The sequence below is a fragment of the Astatotilapia calliptera genome, chromosome 23 (genome assembly GCF_900246225.1).
Source record: "Astatotilapia calliptera chromosome 23, fAstCal1.2, whole genome shotgun sequence".
Taxonomy (NCBI): Eukaryota; Metazoa; Chordata; class Actinopteri; order Cichliformes; family Cichlidae; genus Astatotilapia; species Astatotilapia calliptera.
Genome location: NC_039323.1, coordinates 32,084,497 through 32,104,722, shown reverse-complemented (window position 1 = coordinate 32,104,722; position 20,226 = coordinate 32,084,497). Strand labels below are relative to the sequence as shown.

Genomic DNA, 20,226 nt, shown 5'->3' with positions numbered 1-20,226 from the left:
ACAAACATAACTATTAACTCAAACACTAACATGTTCAGACACCCATGAAAAATGATGACACGCAGAGGAAACACAGTACAGTTGACTACACGTATGATATGAAAATGCACCTTTTAAGAAACAAAGAAAAGCTTGTTATCAGGTCACCATAAAGCCATGTGACACCCATAACTCAGTACCCATAAACAGATAAGGGAAGAAGTAAGCATATTAGTGGATTATTTGGATACCATTTAAAGGGTGTGGTTACATCGCCTAGAGCAACTGTTACCACATCTAAGACACTTTCATTTAATCTCGGTCTCTGTGGAGGCTTTTATTTTCCATTGGTGTAAATGCTGACTCAGTCTCCTCGCTAAGTAAATAAATAGAGAGGGACTTGAACATGACAAAAGACTGAGGAGGAAAAGGAGGGTTTGGATTGGAGAGCTGAAGATTAAAGAACCAGCACACGAAGGGTCAAACAAAAGGACAAAAACACAGACAAGGAACAAACACAGACAGACAGGGACAAAAAGGATCGGAGGTGAAATAATTATAAAGAATACGTGGTCCTTTGTATCAGAAATCAAATGATGTCAGCCAGACAGTCTGAATTCCTCAGCTGTAAGCTCTTAGAGTCAAACTAATCCATACTGAATAGGATGAAAAACAAAAGAGGCTCATGGTCACTGGGCACAGCCTGGTTTAATTAATGTACTGCCTGAAATAAAATCTAATGGATGCTTTGCACCAAAAATACTATTAAAACATCCCTCTATACTAAAGGAAATGCTGACAGGATATGCTCAAACCTAACATAAGATGAAATGCATTTACTTTCACCAAAATCAGAAAATTTGACATTCTTTAAAGCGAGGCTATTCTGCTCATTTCAAGCTCCATATGTTTGTTTGTTTTTTTTATCTTTGGATGTTTTCTTGGACAAGAGATTCTAAATATTTCTTATTTATCTGGACCTTGGTCCAGCCCACCTGATTGGCTGCCCCTCATGAACAGGACGCTTAAACTGCAGGTGGGTGGAGCTTCTGTGCTCACTGACAGACATGCGTGCTTGAGATGACCATATTAGGCATGTCCTCTCTCTGACATCACACAGAGCCAAGTGTAGAAAAAACAAAACAAAACTGTAAATATAGAAAGTAACAATTTGCAGAATGAACTTGGTTTTATATTTAATTGTAAATATGTATCCACCCAAATTAGCCATATGCAAAATCATGCTTAAACCAAGACCTTCTGTAGCAGGGCTCCCAGTGTCCCGACGCCATGTAAGTACAGCAGATTCTCCTGGTTGATTGGGTGTCTCTGCAGAAAATGCTTCAGCACCAACAGGAATGTGGCTACCAGATTCTTCTCCAGGCGGGCCTCTGAGGTAGAAAATGTATCTCAGTTTATTTCCTTATTCTGCCCATTAACACAATTGTTTGTTTCATGACAAGGATTTGACAGTTGTATCAGAACAGACCTGAAGACCTGTTAGATGGGAGAATGACCCAATCGCCATCGGCTGGTGTGGTCACATCTGGGGTGATGAAATCAGATCCAGCTGTGGGATCATTCATCTGCTGATCAGGAGTCACGAAAGCCAACTGCTCCAGGATTGGGAAGAGAATTGGCAGGCCACCCACACAGTTGATCATGTCCTGCCAAAGATCAATATCATAGAGCTTAGTAGGGGGACGTGTGGTGCTCAGAATTGAAAAAGAAAGCTGAAAATTCAGCACCACTAAAGATGGTGGTCGTCCAACCCCTGCCTTCCCCCTAGTGGTCAAAATAAAAACTACAGATTTAAGGCACTTTACTTTTCATACCCAAAAGCTTTTTTTGTTCTCTAGATCAGCGGTCCCCAACCCCCGGGCCTCGAACCGGTACCGGTCCGTGAGTCGTTTGGTACCGGGCCACGAGAGTTGAGGCTCAGGTGTGAAATGTATGGTTTTCAGGGTTTTTATTGGTTTTCAGCGTTATTTTGTTACTGTTTTTATCGTTAATTCGGTTTTCCTGGGTCTTTTCATGTGTGTTATGAATAAATCTTATTTTTTTCGGTACCGGTACTAGTTTTATTTTGTTGTATTTATCCGCGACACCTTAAAGGCCGGTCCGTGAAAATATTGTCAGGCATAAACCGGTCCGTGGCGCAAAAAGGTTGGGGACCGCTGCTCTAGAACACAGATTTGGATGATTAATTTATTCAAGTGCTCTGTTGGGATATGTCAGAAACTGATGTCAGCATTGTGGACTGAGCCAAAGTCATAATATCCTCAGGAACGTCTGTGGACTAAAGCTTTTAAAACATTATTTTGGGACAAACTTACCAAACATTCTATATGATTTGACCAGTTTTCACACAAACTCCAGAACGTGTAAGGAGAATCATTTCAGGCACTGTCCAAAGTTACCCTCCCACAGGCAGCACATCAAACACAGCCAACCAACCAATCACAGCACTTTAAAGACCAAGCCACATTTTACATTGATTCAATTCTTCTTCCTTTTTTTAAAAAAATAAACTTTAAGCATCAATGGCCTTGATTTCATTCTAAAAATAGCTGCTGAGAGGGAAGATGTGCTTCTAGAAGGACCTTCAGTTCATTTTAAAATAGTGTGTATATTACATCCATGCAGTACAAGCACAAATACTCCACTGGCCATAAAACTTTTCCATGACAGCACGAGTTTCAGTTTCCGCCCACCTTGATATCCCAGTTAACGACTTTGTTCCCTGTCAGGCGTCCGTGGAGCATGTTTGGAGACAGGTCCAGGCAGATGGGGTTTCTGCAGGCCTGTTAACAAAAGGACTTTGTTTAGTTAGCAGGTAAAGTTTCAGCTAAACACAAACAAAAGGAAGTGATGTAACCCCAGAGAATCCCATCTGCTGCTACACACAGCTGATTCTAAGAAGGCGTGGCTGAGACAGTAATCACAGTAAGCACCTTGGGTGAGTAGTGCAGCAACAATTTGGCTGAAAGGTCCCCAAGCTCTGATTCTTGGGCTTTAAATGGAGAGATGCAGTTTGGACCTGTGCAGAAAAAAACCTTAAGTTATAAAACTGATTCAAACCACATTCTTGTTCAATTTTTTCTTCTTTACATTTATTTTTAATTTTGCACCTCTTCCATAATTTCGCATCACTTACCAGCACTACAGATGGCTTTTATGTGGTTCTGCTGCAGTGGTTCATGAAACACCATGACACTTCCTAGCTGGCCCTGCAGGGACGTGGGGCTTCCCCACTCGCTATCCTGAGTGCCCGCTGAGATTAGCTTAGTCACAGACTCAGGCTTCCCTCCCAGGAGGCCTCCCCAGGTGTGAGGGGACAGGATGCCGCCCAGTGACGAGCGAGTGGTAGGGGTGGTGGCCGAGGAGAAGGGAGGGTCTGGGATCTGGGAGGGTGGAGGAGTGGTGGTGCGCTGGCCTGCTGAGCCGATGCAACAGGAGGTGAACGGCTGCAGGAAGAGTAAAGCAGAAGAATGTGGGAAACAAAGAAAGAATATAAGACAGCAAAAATATTTTAGAAACTGTAAAATTTAGGTGTTGTGACAGATAAGCTGATTGGTCCATAATAATAATAATAATGATAATAACGGAGGTTCAGGTCTCACCTCTGTCATGGTCGGGTACTTGAGGGGGGCAGAAAGTTTCTGCTGTCCGTCCACATAAATGTAGACTAGACTCTGTCCAAATGGCCTCTTTCCAGGCACATGCACCACACCGATGCTGTGCTGTGGACAGAAATTCAAACACCTCCATTAGACGTCAACTTCCTAAACTACAACTCCACAAGAGGTCCAAATGAAGTATTCATCTAAATAAATACTCTACACATATAATCTTTGTGTAGCTGGATTTATTAACTCAAGGAACAGTCAAGGGTGTTACACATCTTTCTGATTCATCTCTGATAAATACTGATGTATTCATGTGCTCTGGAGACGCATTTTTCAGTGGTACTACCCTTTCAGCAAAGAAATGACATCATTAAATCTGACTCACCCAGAGAGAGTCACAGAAGCAGTAATCAGGCAGCATGACTGTGACATACTCCTTCTTTGTGCATACGGCAACAACCAGCACACCTGCTGAGCTGATAAAGGCCTCAAAACCTGTTCCTCCTGGAGTAAAAAAGCTGTAGAGAATCAAAGAAAACCATTTGAAATATTTTGAGTGTTTAACATGCATAGCTTTTTACTGAAATTGTTGCTATAAGGTTACACTGGTTACACTGAGGTTACTACTTCAGGTACGAAGGGACTGGATTCCCTTTTTTCCTGGTAAAAACAGCGTTTCCCTTCTCAATGCAGCTTTGTTTATTTTAACTATTTAATGCAGAATAATCCAATATGCTTCGAAAGATTGAGTGCTAATTATAGAATTACAGATTACAGATGGGTTTTTACCAGATTACTGCCTACCATTGTCAAAAGCCTTTGATTTACAAAGGTTAACATTATATGTAAAATTTAAGATGATAAACATCCTTCAACACTGATTTAAATATGAAATGTGTTCCTAGTTATTCCTGCCTATATTTATGTCTTTTCTTCTGACCTGTACAGCTGTTTTCTCTTGTCTTTGCTGGATGGGCCCAGCTGGTCCTGGTCCAGTGACAACCAGGCGAGGAAGCTAAAGGCAGACCCTGGCCAGCGGTGCACTGTTGGAACTACGATGCCAGCCATGCTGGGCGACAAGTCAAAGTACTGCATGGCACTTTCCAAGCCTTGCTTGCGCACCATGGCGAGGAGGGCTTTCAGAGCAGGACCTACGTATGGATGTGCTTGGCTGGACTCTGGAAGCCGAAGGAGACGCAAGAACTCCAACAGTTCCCTGGCACTCAAAGACTGGCACCCAAGTGAGCCTACTAGCCCCAAAAGGCTTTCAGCACAAGCTCTGTGTAGTCGCTCGTGGCGCTCCAAGGCAGCTAGTGCGCGCATGACCATGGCGGCGTTGACACAGGTAGCACGGGTCTGGCGGTTGAGGCAACTAAGGCGGCGGAGCCAATCGGCTGTGAAGAGCTGCAGTTCTGAGGAGTCCAGCTCTGGGAGCCACTGGACCAGCAGCAGCAAAGGCTCCACATTACTGATGCCCAGGAGGCCCACTGAGGTGTGCTCACCCTCCACTGCCTGGATACACACACACACACACACACACACACACACACACACACACACACACACACACACAGAGAGAGAACTCTAGTCACCATCCATTAACGATTTAGGAAATACAGCCATTAAACACTTTGGATTATTCAGACAATTATAGAAATTTGAAAGTCAGACAATAAAAGTCTTCAGTCTTTGTCTCACCATATTCATCAGCTCTTTGAGGAGGTGTCGAGATGGCTGCCCGAGGGAGATAAGTACTTCGTACAAGTGATTGTACCCGATCCTCTCCTTAAAAACCTCCTGTACAAATCAAGAGAGCCACAAGGAATTTTGTAACAATTTGACTCCAACTAAACGTCTTTGTAATGTTTCAGAAATGTTTCAGGACGTTACAAGTTTTATTCACTTAGCATTAAATGAAAGTCTCTTTAATGAAACAATATCAATTGTTCTATCATCTGTGTGGCATAGAACAGCACACCGACAAAGATATAAGAGTCTCCAGTCACTCAGTCTTCCCAGGATATATTAGGAGGCCACCAAGTCAAACCCTGCTGACTCCGCTGATAGCCAAATGGTTGTTTAGCAGGCTCTCATATACAAGGTGTGCTATTTAAGCTCTTTTAGCCCACAGTCGCTAGCAATCTCTAAAAATCTAAAATTGCAAAATTGAAAGTAACAGACTACCAATAGTTTTACCTTTGCAGCTGGCGATTTGTGCATCACTGTTGTTAGGGCTTTGATGGTTGCTACGGCAAGGGAGTCCAACCGCCCTTGAAACACCTGAAAGAAAAAAAACTAGTCTGTCCCCGTTGCTAAAAAGTTGTTCTTTTAGTAGGAAAAGTTGGTACTGACAGATTATTGCAACACTGAAGACCAACTTCTTTCAGGGCCTAAAAACAACATGCATCACTATAAAAAAAAGATAAGAAGTAAACTTTAGTTGATGCCTTGGAGTCTGATTCATTTTGTTTGTGTAAAAAGTGAGTAAAAATCACTGATGATGGTTAGAACCCTGCAGTAGGAGCTGGCATCAAGGCTTGTACTGCAGATGTTATAGTGAAGGTAAGACTTGTTCTTCTGCTCCAGGTAAAAAGCAATCCTTTTAATAGCATCGGGACATCAAGGTTTAGTTTAAAACAAAAAGAAACACCCACTTCCACACAGACAGTCAACCACAAAGAAGTACCTCACTGTTTTTCTTTCCACAGTGGCACACACATTTAAAACAAAGCATGCAACCCAGAAAACACAAGCCAAACCATGACACATTTAACACAGATCCATCTCCATCCAGCTTTGTCCTGCTCATGCCCGACACATTCTGGGTCACTAAACCCATTATTTGATTGACATGAGAATGCTCTGCAGAGTCTCGGAGCAGCTGGAGAGGGACTGTGGCAAAAACAAAACACTTAGATCATCGTCACAGAGTCCAGATTACCTCAAACCACTGAACTCTGTGAGAACACACACCAGGCCATTGTGATAGCATTCCAGTGGAGCCCTTAGTATACCAAAGAAAACCAGGACAATGCATGAGAAGGTGGGTATAGGAGTGAAGAGGTGCTCAGGGGAGGGAGGAAATTGCTTTAACACACGAGGCATCGAAGTCACTCCACAGCAAGGCCACAAAAATCACATTGTTGAGTGGTTGTTTATCACCTTAGCTCAGTTGAAGTTTTAAAACATCAGTTTTTGTCTCCCCACTTCATCGCATTTATATTTGTGCTCTAAATTGAGCGAACGTCTGCTTTTTTCCCCTTTCCATTCTGTGTGAAGAGCGCTGACTGACAGCTGAAGTAAAAGAAGGAGCAGGAAATATTAAAACTTAGTGAACTTAGTAAAGTTTTACTTTTCACTGTTCAGCTGGTATTTGTTGACTCACTAAAGTAGACCAAATCTTTCATCTCTGTAGGTGAGATAGGTTAACTTACCTGCTGCTACATGTTACTTTCTGTTCATGCTGGAAGCTGTTTTTCTTTATTGTTTGGCGAGACATCTTTTTGGTGCATTATCGGCACAAATTACGGATCCTGATCGAGCCTAACATTTATGAACCTTTCAAATTAATTATGGGAATGATTAATGGGAATGTACCTTTATATCTGTGTAAAAAGATTCTGTAGGCAAGAGAAAAGATTTTAGGTACCAGAAGCATTTTGGTTTGGGTTTGTAGTCTGCTTGTGGTTTTAGTTCTATTGACCAATCCCATCTGAGCAGGATCTGGTTTGCTGGTGAACAGTCCCTGTGCAGAGCAAAGGTAGGAAAACATTTTCTGAATCTATGAGCTATCGCCTGATGATGCATTAGCTGCATTTGCAGTCACAAAGAATGATCAGCACCCTGACAGCAAGAGGATTCTCTGTTAATCATCTTTTGGTTGCTCCCTTTAGGGTTCGCCACAGTGAATCATCTGCCTCCATCTCACACTGTCCCCAGCATCCTCTCATCATACTCTGGCACCAAATAATATCTTTTCTCTAGATCCACAAATACACAGTGGACCTCTTTTTTGACTTCCTGTATCAACCCTCTAAAACATTGTATATGTAGTGCTCTCTCGGCATGAAGCCACACTGCTGCTTGCTGATCGTCACTTCTGCTCTTAACCTAATTTCAACAACTGTTTCCCATTGTTTGACTTATCAGCTTTATCCCTCTGTGGTTACTACATCACCCGTCATCACCCTTGTTCTTAAAAACTGCTGCCGGTACACGTTTTCTCCATTCCTCAAATCTTGTCTGACTGAAAGTGTTAAAAAAAATCTCCTGGACATCTCTATACCAGCGGTCCCCAACCCCCGGGCCTCGGACCGGTACCGGTCCGTGAGTCGTTTGGTACCGGGCCATGAGAGTTGAGGCTGTGTGAAGTGTATAGTTTTCAGGGTTTTTTTGGTTTTCAGCGTTATTTTGTTATTGTTTTTATCGTTAACTCTGTTTTCCTTGGTCTTTTCACTTGTGTTATGAATAAATTTTCTTTTTTTCGGTACCAGTACTAGTTTTATTTTGTTGTATTTATCCGCGACACCTTAAAGGCCGGTCCATGAAAATATTGTCGGGCATAAACCGGTCCGTGGCGCAAAAAAGGTTGGGGACCACTGCTCTATACCTCCACAGGTATGTCATCTGGACCAGCTTCATCCTTGTCACAGCTGTCCTCACTTCCTCTTTACCAATCCTCTGTACCTTTTGATTCACTAACTTACCTCCATCAGTCCTCCTCATTCTCATTTTCTTTATTCATCTGCCTGTTAAAGTACTCCTTCCATCTTCTCAACATACTCTCCATCTCTATCTTAAATCACCCTAACCTGCTGCACATCCTTTCTAGTTCAATCTCTCTGCCCAGCCAATTGATACAAGTCTTTTTCTCCTTCCTAAGTGTCCCGCCTCAGTACTACTTACTTCATCTCCCTTACTTTCCCACTTTTTCTGTGCTAACATCTACCTTTCTTAAACTTTGCACCACAAAGTCTCCTTGTCCTCTTTCCTCTGTCATGTTGGCTTCAGCCAACAATAGCAAAGTTTCCAATGGCACTTTATTGGCAACCAGACCATGACCAGTCTGGTATGGAAATTTCATTCCTGATGATCTGCATGTTTGATTTGGCAAAGACTTTATGGCAGATGTCATTCCTGACACAACCCTCCCCTTTTATTCAGGCTTGGGACCAGCAGTAGGAAAACATCGACGTGTTCTCTATTGTGCTATTAATTCACAATCTAAGTAAAATCGTAATAATAATAATAATAATAATAATAATAATAATAATAATAATAATAATAATAATAATAATAATAAAGAAAGGTAAGGCAGTATGAGGGTCTTGCTGTGGAGCGGCCTCATGATTCTGGTGAGATGAAAGTGGAGGGATTTGGCAGCAGTAGCAGATGAGAATAAGGGCAGGGCAGATGAATGATGTGGAGGGGGTGAGATAATGTGGGGCTTTTCTCGGCGGTACCTGAGTGTCCCTCTCGCCTGTCAGTAACCTGTTGTTGGTTATATCTTTCTGGTCCTTGTCTGCCGCCGTGCACCTAGCATTAACCAGCTGATAGACACAACAGGCAACATGTCAACATAGCATGTGGGGAGGCTGATAGAAAGAGACAAGGGAGAGACAGAGGACAGTGCAGGGGAGGAGGAAAGATGTTATAAGTGGAGGAGAGGGTGCTAGGTTAATAGCAATGCCACCGTGTGGACGCGTTGTTTGGTGATCCAGCTGCGCTGTGCAGAGGTAAACATGCAAGGAGGGCAAAATGCTCGTTCTCACACTGAAAGTGAAATATTAAACATGACAAACAGGATTGACGAGACCTGGACAAAACTGTATTCAACTTCAAATGTGTCACCTGCAGCAGACTGACCGGAGATGTAATAATAAAACCGATTTCTAAGATGTGAACTTCAACTCCATATTAAAAAAAATAAATAAATTTTTTTCCATCAACTCATATGCTACTCAAGTGAATCAATAATCTGAAAAATAATTACACATTAATGTGATTCCATATGATACCATCTAGTGCAACTGTGGGCCCAGGTATGGGTGTAGTATTCAGAGGAAAAAGTCACATATTTACAAGTAAAATCCTGAATAATATCTGAGATGCAGGACAGTATGCTGATGCTCGTCATGCACTTGAATTGTAGAACCTAATCAAGTAACTTTGGAACAAATTTAGCAATAAGGAAACACCCAACTCCAGCCTGGAAACCCCAAATTATCAGAAACCTCCAGACTTTAAAGAGACACGGCTGTGTGATGAGCCCATTTAGAGGGCAACAACATTCTTATTTGGTGGGGATGATAGCTGCTCTGCATCACGTACTACAGCAAGTGCAAGCATATTGCTGTTTACATCATATATACTGTGTTTAAATATTCATCCATCTTCTTCTGCTTATCGAATTCAGGTTCGGGGGTTAACATTATTAATCTAATCCCATGCACATCTATGGACTGTGGGAGGAAGGCGGAGGACCTGGAGAGAACATGCAAACTCCGCATAAAAAGGCTCCATCCGAGGCCTCATGCATATTCATGCAAGGTGTGCATGATTATGCATGAGCTTGCACGTCCCTGTTTAGCAACAGTATCTGGGGTATGATGAGGTAGATTCAGTCTTAGAAGCTGAAGATTTAATTCCTTAACATAAAAAAAAAAAGTCTTAGTATTTTTTTGACTTTCAAATTTGCAAATGATCGTTTTTCTCTGAATATCACCCCACTTCTCACAGCTCCATGTGTTTGGCTTCCTGCTCTCTCTCTCTCTCTCTCTCTCTTTTTTTAATAACAAATACAATGAAAAACGACAAGATACAATACAAGCATTGCATCACAGTGCGGCCTCCTTATCAGTGTGTAAACACAAACAGCCTTAGGAGGCTGGGGTATCAGATACAAGATACTAACAAGAACAACAAAGATCCTGCACAGTTCTCGATGCCAGCTGAATCTACGGGTTATAAATAGACAAAAAAAAAAAAAGAAACAGAAAAAAAAGGAGCTGTGCTTTTACCTTGCTGTTCTGGAGCAGTCGTGTGAGATGCTCAAAACAGTTACTGTTGAGGAAGATGGCTTGTAGTACTGGCCTGTCTGAACATAGGAACATGTCCCTGATAGTGTCTGAAAGGCAGGAGAAATCAACACAGAGGGGCAAAGACGAAGAGAAGCACAGTGAGACAAATAAAAAAGGAGTAGAGAGATGAATGACAACAGAATGTAAACACTGTTAGATTAGCTCGGCTTCCATCTTTGAAAATTATCTTTAAACAAAATGTAGCAGCTGGTAACTAATTTAAAATGTCTTCAAAATGATGAAAGACACACTTTTGTGGATTAAGATCATACCTAGCATGTTTACTTGCAGGGCCACAAATCTGCTCTCCCAGTGTCGACCCAGTGTTGGCACTCGGCCCTTGGCTTGCTGCTGCTGCTGCTGGGCAGCCACGACAGCTGCTGGGTCCGAGTTGAGCAGCTTAAAGTAGTTTTCCAGCACTGAGGCAATTTCCACCTGCCGCTGGTCTGAGCTGGAGGCCAGGAGCCGCTGGACCACCTCCCGCAGGCAGCCCAACGTCAGCAGTGCTTTACGGTCCGGGGCCTCACTATCCCAGTCCTCGCCTTCCTCTGAGGAGCAGCTACCCATGGAGCAGTCAGCCAGGACCCGCATCAACACTTCCATGGTGGCTGGAGAAATTGCAAGGAGAGCGTTCCTCTGCCGGGGTTGCAGTGGTGGAGGGAGGGAAACAATGTGAGTTAGTCAAAGCAAGTCACTTGAGATCAGAGAGAATTGAAAGCGCCGTCCTAGAGTGTGGGAAAGCGGCAAGATAAACAACAATACCACTGAAAAATAAAGAATACAATAGCAACTCATGCACTGCATTCAAGATGAAGAGTGCTCATTTAAACATCAATGCTGTATTCCTTTGCTGGTGATCAACCAATCAGATAAAGCAGAGAAATAAAAGAAACCATAAACCAAAAGTCACTCCTTCATATCCACAACATAGTCTGAGACAGTTAACAAGAAGCAGTTCTACTTAGTACTACTGCTACTAATAATAATGATGAATGGCATCTCAAAGCACTCTATCACCACATCTATGGCCAGCAAGCCCAGCTCATTTAAGCTGAAGCTTACCTGATCTCCAGCAACTACTGCTCCAAACAGGTGTAGCAGGCAACATTTCAGACTCTCCTTTAGATGCTCGCTCTCCTGGAAGCACTCTGTAAGGGGGGCAAACATGTAAATACACAAGTGTGGCTTTCCTCAACTTCCACCTCTCAAGTAAACACTGCATGAATTCAGATGCAGAAACAGCAAATTCTCATATTCTTTATGAAAGGAGGGTCGACGAAATCGGCAAAGCAAATAAGATAGGACCTTAACTATCACACACACACACACACACACACACACACACACACACACACACACACACACACACACACACACACACACACACACGTTGTAGTAATTTTAGTTTTACAGCGGTCCCAGTCACCCATTAACTCATCTGTCAACACATCCAGCTGGGGAAAAGAAATCCGACATTTTGGCTCCGTGATGTCTACTTCCTTCATCCCATACATTTCAAAACAATTCAATTTAGTTCCCTGAATAACACTAATTACAATCCTACAAATTTAGACATAATATACAAACATGCTTAATGAAAGGAACAGTACTCTCACAGACTTGCTGCTTGCCCACAACCCAAAGCACACAAGCGGGAAAAGAAGTCTGGTTGAGCCTTGGGTGTTATCTTTTGTGATAAACCACAGCAGCCACACATTTGACACAGGACAGAAAGGAGTATTTGTTTAAAATGGCCCCCAGCAGCGCTGAAGTGGCTTGACAGATACTATTCACTATCTGCTCATCTCCACGAATGGTAAACAGAAAAAAATGCACAAAGAACGGATTCACCAGGACCCAGAGAGGAAAGAGGGGGAGGCGGTGGGAGAGAGTGATGGCGTGGGAGCTCTTAGACGAGATGATAGGGGAGGACAGAGGAGAGCAGAGCTTATGGTCTGTAATCAGAACAGTAGTGGGATGTACTGAGAACTGCTTCTACATCCTTACTTGAAGAGGACTCTGAAGAAGGACCATATACACATTTAAAAATAAGTGCACATAGTGGCACACTGTAAAGTTCAGAGCAGCTGAAAGTTCTGCACATTTGATTCATATACCTCTAAAAAACACTCTGGTACATTGAAGGGAGTGGGAGTGAGGGCTCGAGTGAAAAGCAAGACACTTACGGTAAAAGAAAGGAACAAATTCAACAGTGAGGGGAGCTGCTTTGTACTTCTGCCTGCTCCTCTCTACCGTACCCATCTGCTGCTCCCTGGAAGGAACAAACACAGCACACTGAGGAACAGCTCCTGTTCATTTTCAGTACAACTCAATTTTATTTATATAGTGCCAAAAAACACAACAGCAGTCTCGTCAGGGTGCTTTACATTGTAGGGTAAAGACTAGGGGTGGGTTTTAATTATCGATTAAAATCGATTCTGAACATGATATCGATTCATTAAAATCCTGAATCGATTTTTAAATATAAATTTATTTTGCCCGAAACACCAGAATTTCTACAACCACAAAACAGTAAATGAGAGCAGGTACAAGGCTTCTGCACAAAAACGTGGACCCAACACATCCGAATCAGTGAGATGTCGCCTTTCTCACCCGACGGCACGTACGTGGACACGGACACGCTGTCGGGGCTGAAAGCCGACAGATCACTGATTCTGAAGTGTCGGCCAGCGCTTTGTGTTTACGTGTTTACTTATGTGTTTACTTTTTGTGCTAGATTCTGAAGCTGCAGGTTTTATCTCTCTCCAAACAATATTGACTGAACCAGCAGCCAAAGACGATCCAAACTACGCTTCACATAAACATCATCACGAATTTCCTCTGACTTTTGCTGTTTTGCTTCCACCACGATAAAAATCACACTTCATGTAGAGCTCTCTCTCTCTCTCTCTCTCTCTCTCTCTCTCTCTCTCGATAATCAAAACCCACCCCTACTTATTACCCACCAGTCTACGGTGTCGGCCGCTGTTTTTTTTTTTTTTGGGGGGGGGGGGGTTTGTTACTTCCGACAAGAAAGCCTCATTTTTGCTGTTCAATACTGAACAAATTTAAACTTTTTAAAATTGTGCAAAATTGCAAAATGCTTAGCTGTGTTTCTAATCAAACCTCTGTAACTTTGCTCTGCTTCACTTCGTTTTTGATCTACTGCACAACATTTTTAAGGTCATCTGCTATAAAAACCCAGACCAGGAAAACCGCCTTCATGTTTTTCTGTGTTTTATCCTTATTTACTTTGACACAAAGGTATCTGCTGTGATGTTTACACCTTTGATAAAGTCTCACAAATGTCAGCTTTCTTTTTATAGATATAAAAATATAGATATGGACTGATAAATGATCAGAATTATAATATTTCTGACTATCTGAGGCAAAATTCCCCGATTTAAATCGAATCGAATCGATTCTAGAAATCAGTGACGATATCCAGCCCTAGTAAAGACCCGACTATAACACAGAGAAAACCCCAACAATCAAACCACCTGCTTTGAGCAAGCATTCGGCAAAAGTGGGAAGAAAAAACTCCCTTTTGACAGAAGAAACCTCCAGCAGAACCAGACTCAGCGGCAGGGCAGCCATCTGTCTTGCCTGGTTGGGGGATGATGGACCCGAACTGAGCAGATTACCTAATCAAGGCAAAGTTAACCTTCCTTGCTGCGTTTCCATGCCAACTACAGAGCCACAGTTTTATATAAATTATTATCTGAATGACACACCTAGGAGGAAACAGACCAATGAGGAGTAAGCTTCTTCATAAGCTATCAAGAGAGCACCTTCAGTAGGTTTGTATGTATTATCAGATATTAAAAGGTAAATTTTAAAATAAAATCCCATCATTGCATATTTTGTAAATAAGGCCTTCAGGAAATGACTTCTTTGCCATTTCTGCTGTTGGTGTTGCAGGACAAACTAACCCTCATCCCCTTTGCAGTTCTAGGAGTGAAAACTAAATCAAACTGCAGTCTGACTTTTGAAAATAAGAAAAATAATCTAAAGCAGTTTTATGTAAAGCAAAATAGTTTGTTTCAACATAAAGTTTAGTCTTTAGCTTTAAAAAGTTTCCAGTCCTAGCTTTGCAAACCCAGAAAATAAATTATATTTATGGTTCTAGCAATGTTCACTTGTGCAAGGAACACAAATCTGATGAAAAAAAATTAAATAAAAGACAAACAATGTGTGTTAGGATGTTTTACCAACAGTCTGATGACTGATAATGGAAAAAAATGACTACCAGTAATAAGATATGAGGTGTTATCAGCCACAAGAATGGGGAAACAGACTGTGAGACTAGGCACACCTACATGTGCAGTGAGCATTTGCCACCAAGTCAAAAATCCAAAGTGCAGCAGCTTGCTAGCACATAGCTGCTAAACACGGGGTGTTAAATTTCACTGTCAAGAATTATTTTAACTCCTTTTAACCAAATAAAAACAGTCTGTTACTCTGAAGCGGACCGCGTTCCCCTCAGGTGTGATTGTCAGTAAAGCTAGATGTTGTTACCCGCACGTTCGATGCCTCCAGTTGTGGTATGGATCGTAGAGGCTCTCGCAGAATGCCAGTGCATGACGGACAAACTCCTCCGCCTGACTCTGGTCCGCCATCTCCTTCTCTTTGGTCTTACTCTTCAGCTGTAATAGAAACAGCCACATTACATACTGCACATACTATTCAGTCTCAGTGAGACTTTCTCTGTTTAATCAATACAGTCAGCTGTGTGTAATAGTTAACCCAAATTTCTGTTACTGGGAGTAGGTAGCCAAGTAAAAGCTATTAGTTATTTCTACTCAGTTATTTCTGTTTTAAGAATTTTTTTTCATCTTTTACAAATTCAAACAGGGAAAAAGAAGGAAAAAAATGCTTTTTTAAAGTAACAAGGAGAGAATCTCATTGCATGGTTGGAGGATTGTGACCCACTCTTGCAGAATGTTTGTGCGTTTTTTTGTTTGGGTTTTTTGGTAAAGGTCTTTGAGGATGTTCAGTTTGCATAAATGGGAAGACCAAAAGGTCAGGCTTCTTTTTGAACAGTGAATCATACACAGCTGCTCTTTTTAGTCGAAGAATGAAAGTACAGAGGTGGATATTACAGCAGTTGGTCACCTTTAACTGAATCCATTCTTTCATCCAATACTGAAATCTTTTACACCTACCCCAGTTACAACATAAACCAAAACCATAATCCATCCTCCTCTGTGCTCAAGCATTTGAGAGTTGTTCTTTTCATTGAAATAAAGGTCTCCTCCCCTACCCCCAACATACCAAAGCAGTTTTTTTCCATCAGTCTAAAAGATTTGCTGGTGAGATGCATCAGGCTATGTTGACGGTGATTTTTTGGGGGGGTAAGAATTAGAGATGGATCGATCCGATATTACGTATCCGTGGTTCAGGGGGTTGGGAAGCTCATCTTGTAAACGGAAAGTTGCCAGTTCGATCCCCAGCTCTGTCTGTCTTGGTCGTTGTGTCCTTCGGCAAGACACTTCACCTGCCACCTACTGGTGATGGCCAGAGGTGCGATATGGCAGCCTCGCTTCTGTCAGTCTGCCCCAGGGCAGCTGTGGCTACAACTGTAGCTTGCCTCCACCAGTGTGTGAATGTGAGGGTCTCGAAAAGCTCGAGCAATCCATTATTATTATTATTACTGACCTAAATTACTGGATCGGATATCGGAGAGAAATAAAAAATGTAATCCGATCCATTAAATAGCACAAAAGCACCTCAGTAAACTTGCGACATGGCGTAACTCAGCTCATAACCTTAGTACATCGGAGCAGTATACGTCACGTGATAGAGCAGCTGTGGCGTGCGAGACCTGTTGGCGGTCTGGTTGAGCATTTGTAGCCTCGCTACCAACCCGGCATTTCATCTCCGAGAAAGTTATCCCAGACAGGAGTAAAGCAAGTGTGTAAGTTCATCTCCGAATGTTTGTCCCAAATTAAGCTTAATAACCGATATATGGAGCGACTGCCTCTTCTCTATCCCTCCCTCTCCTGTCACTACTTCAATCATGAAACTGATTCATGATCAGCTGATCGGCTTTTCTGTCGCGACTCCCGTCTCTCTTGTTCATTTATCGCCCACTTTGCACCAGAAAGAGGAAACCAGCGGCTAAACAACAGCAGCACGTTTAAGCTTGATAAGCTGTTGTTAGAATTTATTTAATATTATTATTCTACACCAGGATCCTTTTCTACGCACGGCTGGTAACTGTGCAGCAAAGTTTTACCAGGTGGGCCGATAGGGCATTAACAGGGAAAAGGGGGGTACAAAGACATACTTTTCTTTCTTATTCTCATTTAAAATGTTTAGCTTTTAATAAATAATTATCTGAATCTTAAATCCAAAGTTTTAATCTGATGTAAAATGTATAGAAGTCCATTATTGTATATAGTAACTATTGAGTCTAATATACCCTAGTAAGCTATAGTACTTTAGGGAAGATACAATCAGTGCAGTCTGCAATTCTGTTGAAGAAAGATGTTGAATCTATTTAATTATTGTAGAAAAATAATTGATTTCTGTGCATTTTTTTTTTTTTTTTTAAACACGTGCATTAACCTCCTAGGACCTGGCGTCCACATATGTGGACATCACATTTTGGGTTATTTAGACCAAAATACTCAATTTTGCTCTGCAAGAGCCTGATATCCACTTACGAGGACATTATACTGCTACTGTTCTATCAAAATTTTAAATGAATATCCTCATATGTGGCTCTTATTTTTCTTAGAAACAAAAATTAGGTAAAAAAAAAAATAAATAAAATTTTTTCTAATTCTTTGTTTTTACATTCATCAGGTCCCAATCAGATCAAATATCAAAGAGAAATTAAAAATGCATGCCGTGGAAGAGTTCGGGTCTTAGGGGGTTAAATTAAAGTTGATTACGTCGATTAAGCATCACGAGGCGGAGGGTGGGGGGTGGTTCCCTTGTTTTTTTGGTTTTTTTTGCTGGGAGTTGGCAACCCTATTAGTTAGGTTGTTTAATATTTCTGCTAAGTACTCTTTAAAATACCAGAATAGGGAGGATGGTGCAGGTGTAAGGTTATTAGCTTGATGAGTGTTGCTGAACTATGAAACATCTTGGGTACAGTGTACTTTTTGAATATAGGTATAACAGAATAGCTTTAGTGGTTTTTTTTGTTTTTTTTAAACTTGGCTATGAACTTATACACAATGCAGCAAGATATTTAAAAAAAAACAGTTTTATTAATTAAAAAATACACTATATCGGATTCATATCGGTAGATATCCAAATTTATGATATCGTATCGGACATGAAAAAGTGGTATCGTGCCATCTCTAGTGAGAATGCAGGGAAACGTTTCCATAAAGGTCATATTTGCAAACTTGTCACTGCACAGTAGAGCAGAGCACCGATCCCCTAATTTGCTAAATCATCTTTAAAGGTTTTCCATTAATTCTACAAGTAGTTCTCCAAGTTAGAAAGTAATTTTCTTGATGTTTTAAATCTCACTTAATTGAAACTACAAAGTGATGAATATGACTGCAGCCTTGCTGTGATAAAATGTTCAACTTCAGAGATCAAGCAGACATGCTGTCTTAACAATCATTATCTATATAATAAATAATAAGACAAGGAGAAGATTGTGCAGTGTATCTTTCTCTAGAACTACTAGAACAATGACTGCAAAGACAAAAAAATAAAGCAAATTAAATAAAAAAAATGTCCACCATTTGAAAAAAATAGAATTGGTGCAATTTTTATGGAATTGTCTGTCAAACAGCATCAGTGGGTGACATTACAATGGCTACATTCAAGTTTTCCATATGCTGTATGTTTATAACTGACATTCTCTGGACTTTTAAAACCATCACATCAGCTCACCAATGTCTCAAACGTTGGTCAAACAAAACAGAGCTCACATTTTTTGCATTGTCCTTCCTTTCCTTTCCTTTTTCAGTATAAAACAGTTTAAAGGTAAATAAATGAAATAATCTTAAATTGTGTTAAGGAAGGTTTCATCTTTAAGTCTATGACATTTTGGAGATGGGTTCATCTTCTGCTAAATTAATATCAAAAAGCATGCATATTAGATTTGAACTTCTAAACATTGAGCTTCTTTTTCCACTCTAAATTAATACATTCTTCAAGACCACAGGACACAGAAATATGTGCAAAAGAAAAAGGGAGGAGTCAGACCTGCTGAATATAAAGTGTTGTCATGGTGATGATGTGATTGATGTAGGAGCAAGTACCAATCTCCTCCACATTGGATAGGTTCCTTTCGTAAACATCGAATCATGGACACACAAACACACAAGACAAGTCAACTGTTAACTTCTCCATCACTTACTTTTGAACACCTACTTCATTAGAGTGAAATTTCATCTCAGCAACTTTACAGCATGTGTATGTTTAACATCCTGACCTGCAGATGATGATGAGGAATTTGAGCAGCAGCAGTGCTAGGTTTTGCTGCTCGGGCTCCAGGCCGTCAGAGGCTTTTTGGACACACTGCAGTAACTGGTGGCGCAAAACCTGCAGGATGTTGTCTGGGAGGAGCGTCAACACCGGGGGAACCTCTTCTGGTCTGTAGACACAGAAGCATCGCAAGCACATAGCTGGATGAAAAGGAATGTCGACTCCATGTTTGTGTACCAGGATCAGCAGATTATCAAAGCACCATCTGCTCTCACCGCGTCGTACACATGCCTGGTGCATTCAGGCATTCATTACTAGAGAAAAAAATTGCATGACTGCTGCACTCTGTTCATATATGTGAGAGAGAATCCCATGGTAGGGAAGCAGATGTGACAGCTGCAGAGGAAGGGAATGAGATGAAGAGGATGGGGGAGAAGACAAATGGAGGGAAGAGAGGAAAAAGATGCAAGGAGGAAGAAGAACATGACATCATTCAAAGGACGAAAAAAGCAAATAACAGGCTGGCAGATAAAAACCTTAGCCAATTAGACTGAAACACCCATATTCTGCCATCCTACTCCACCCAATCCTGTGGCTCTGCCTTGCTCATAAAATGTGACTGACTTCATAAGGCTTCATCTGAGGTTCATGCGATCACAAGTGGCAGAACAGTGTTAACCAAGCTGCTCTAAAATCCTAGATACACGCTCTCCAATGATGAGTGGGTGTCTCTCACTTAACTGATTTGTGTTGGCATGGTGCTTTTGATGCAGAGCATCACCTGCAACAAAATTAAACCACTCTGCACAAAAGCATCTGTTGTGGCCATGCTATTTCAGGCTGCACTGTGGAAAGCTCCACGGTGTGTGGTCATGATGTGGATGACATACAAGAGGAGGTAGCTCTGAACCCGCTCCTTACAACTGATTAGATGGCACTGGTGTATTATTAAGTATATTAGCATATTAACATCTCGTTTGAATACAATTTAAATAAAACCCAAACCAAAACATAGCAGCAACCAAAATACCAAACTTGAGGCTTCGTTAGTAGTGCACGTACCAAAAGGGAACAACACAAATTGTGTTGGCAATCTACTTTGAAATAATTTGCTGATAAATGAAAACATTGTTAGCTAATAA

General features: G+C 41.4%; 1 protein-coding gene across 3 annotated transcripts in view; it reads right to left on the bottom strand.

The window, feature by feature from the left end:
• nbeal1 (neurobeachin-like 1) overlaps positions 1-20,226 on the bottom strand; it is a 61,792-nt gene that overhangs the window by 22,622 nt on the left and 18,944 nt on the right. For 2 of the 3 annotated variants that reach the window (XM_026158373.1, XM_026158372.1), the window contains exons 4-21: positions 19,092-19,253; positions 18,863-18,944; positions 15,206-15,333; positions 12,874-12,959; positions 11,750-11,835; positions 10,960-11,323; positions 10,628-10,734; positions 9,071-9,157; positions 5,805-5,888; positions 5,307-5,405; positions 4,549-5,120; positions 3,994-4,126; positions 3,603-3,722; positions 3,137-3,446; positions 2,934-3,019; positions 2,694-2,783; positions 1,469-1,646; positions 1,237-1,370 (exon numbers count right to left, since the gene is read on the bottom strand). In XM_026158373.1, the coding sequence (XP_026014158.1) occupies positions 1,237-1,370; positions 1,469-1,646; positions 2,694-2,783; positions 2,934-3,019; positions 3,137-3,446; positions 3,603-3,722; positions 3,994-4,126; positions 4,549-5,120; positions 5,307-5,405; positions 5,805-5,888; positions 9,071-9,157; positions 10,628-10,734; positions 10,960-11,323; positions 11,750-11,835; positions 12,874-12,959; positions 15,206-15,333; positions 18,863-18,944; positions 19,092-19,253 (2,908 nt within the window). The remainder of the gene's footprint in view (positions 1-1,236; positions 1,371-1,468; positions 1,647-2,693; positions 2,784-2,933; positions 3,020-3,136; positions 3,447-3,602; positions 3,723-3,993; positions 4,127-4,548; positions 5,121-5,306; positions 5,406-5,804; positions 5,889-9,070; positions 9,158-10,627; positions 10,735-10,959; positions 11,324-11,749; positions 11,836-12,873; positions 12,960-15,205; positions 15,334-18,862; positions 18,945-19,091; positions 19,254-20,226) is intronic. The other variant, XM_026158376.1, reaches the window with a different exon arrangement.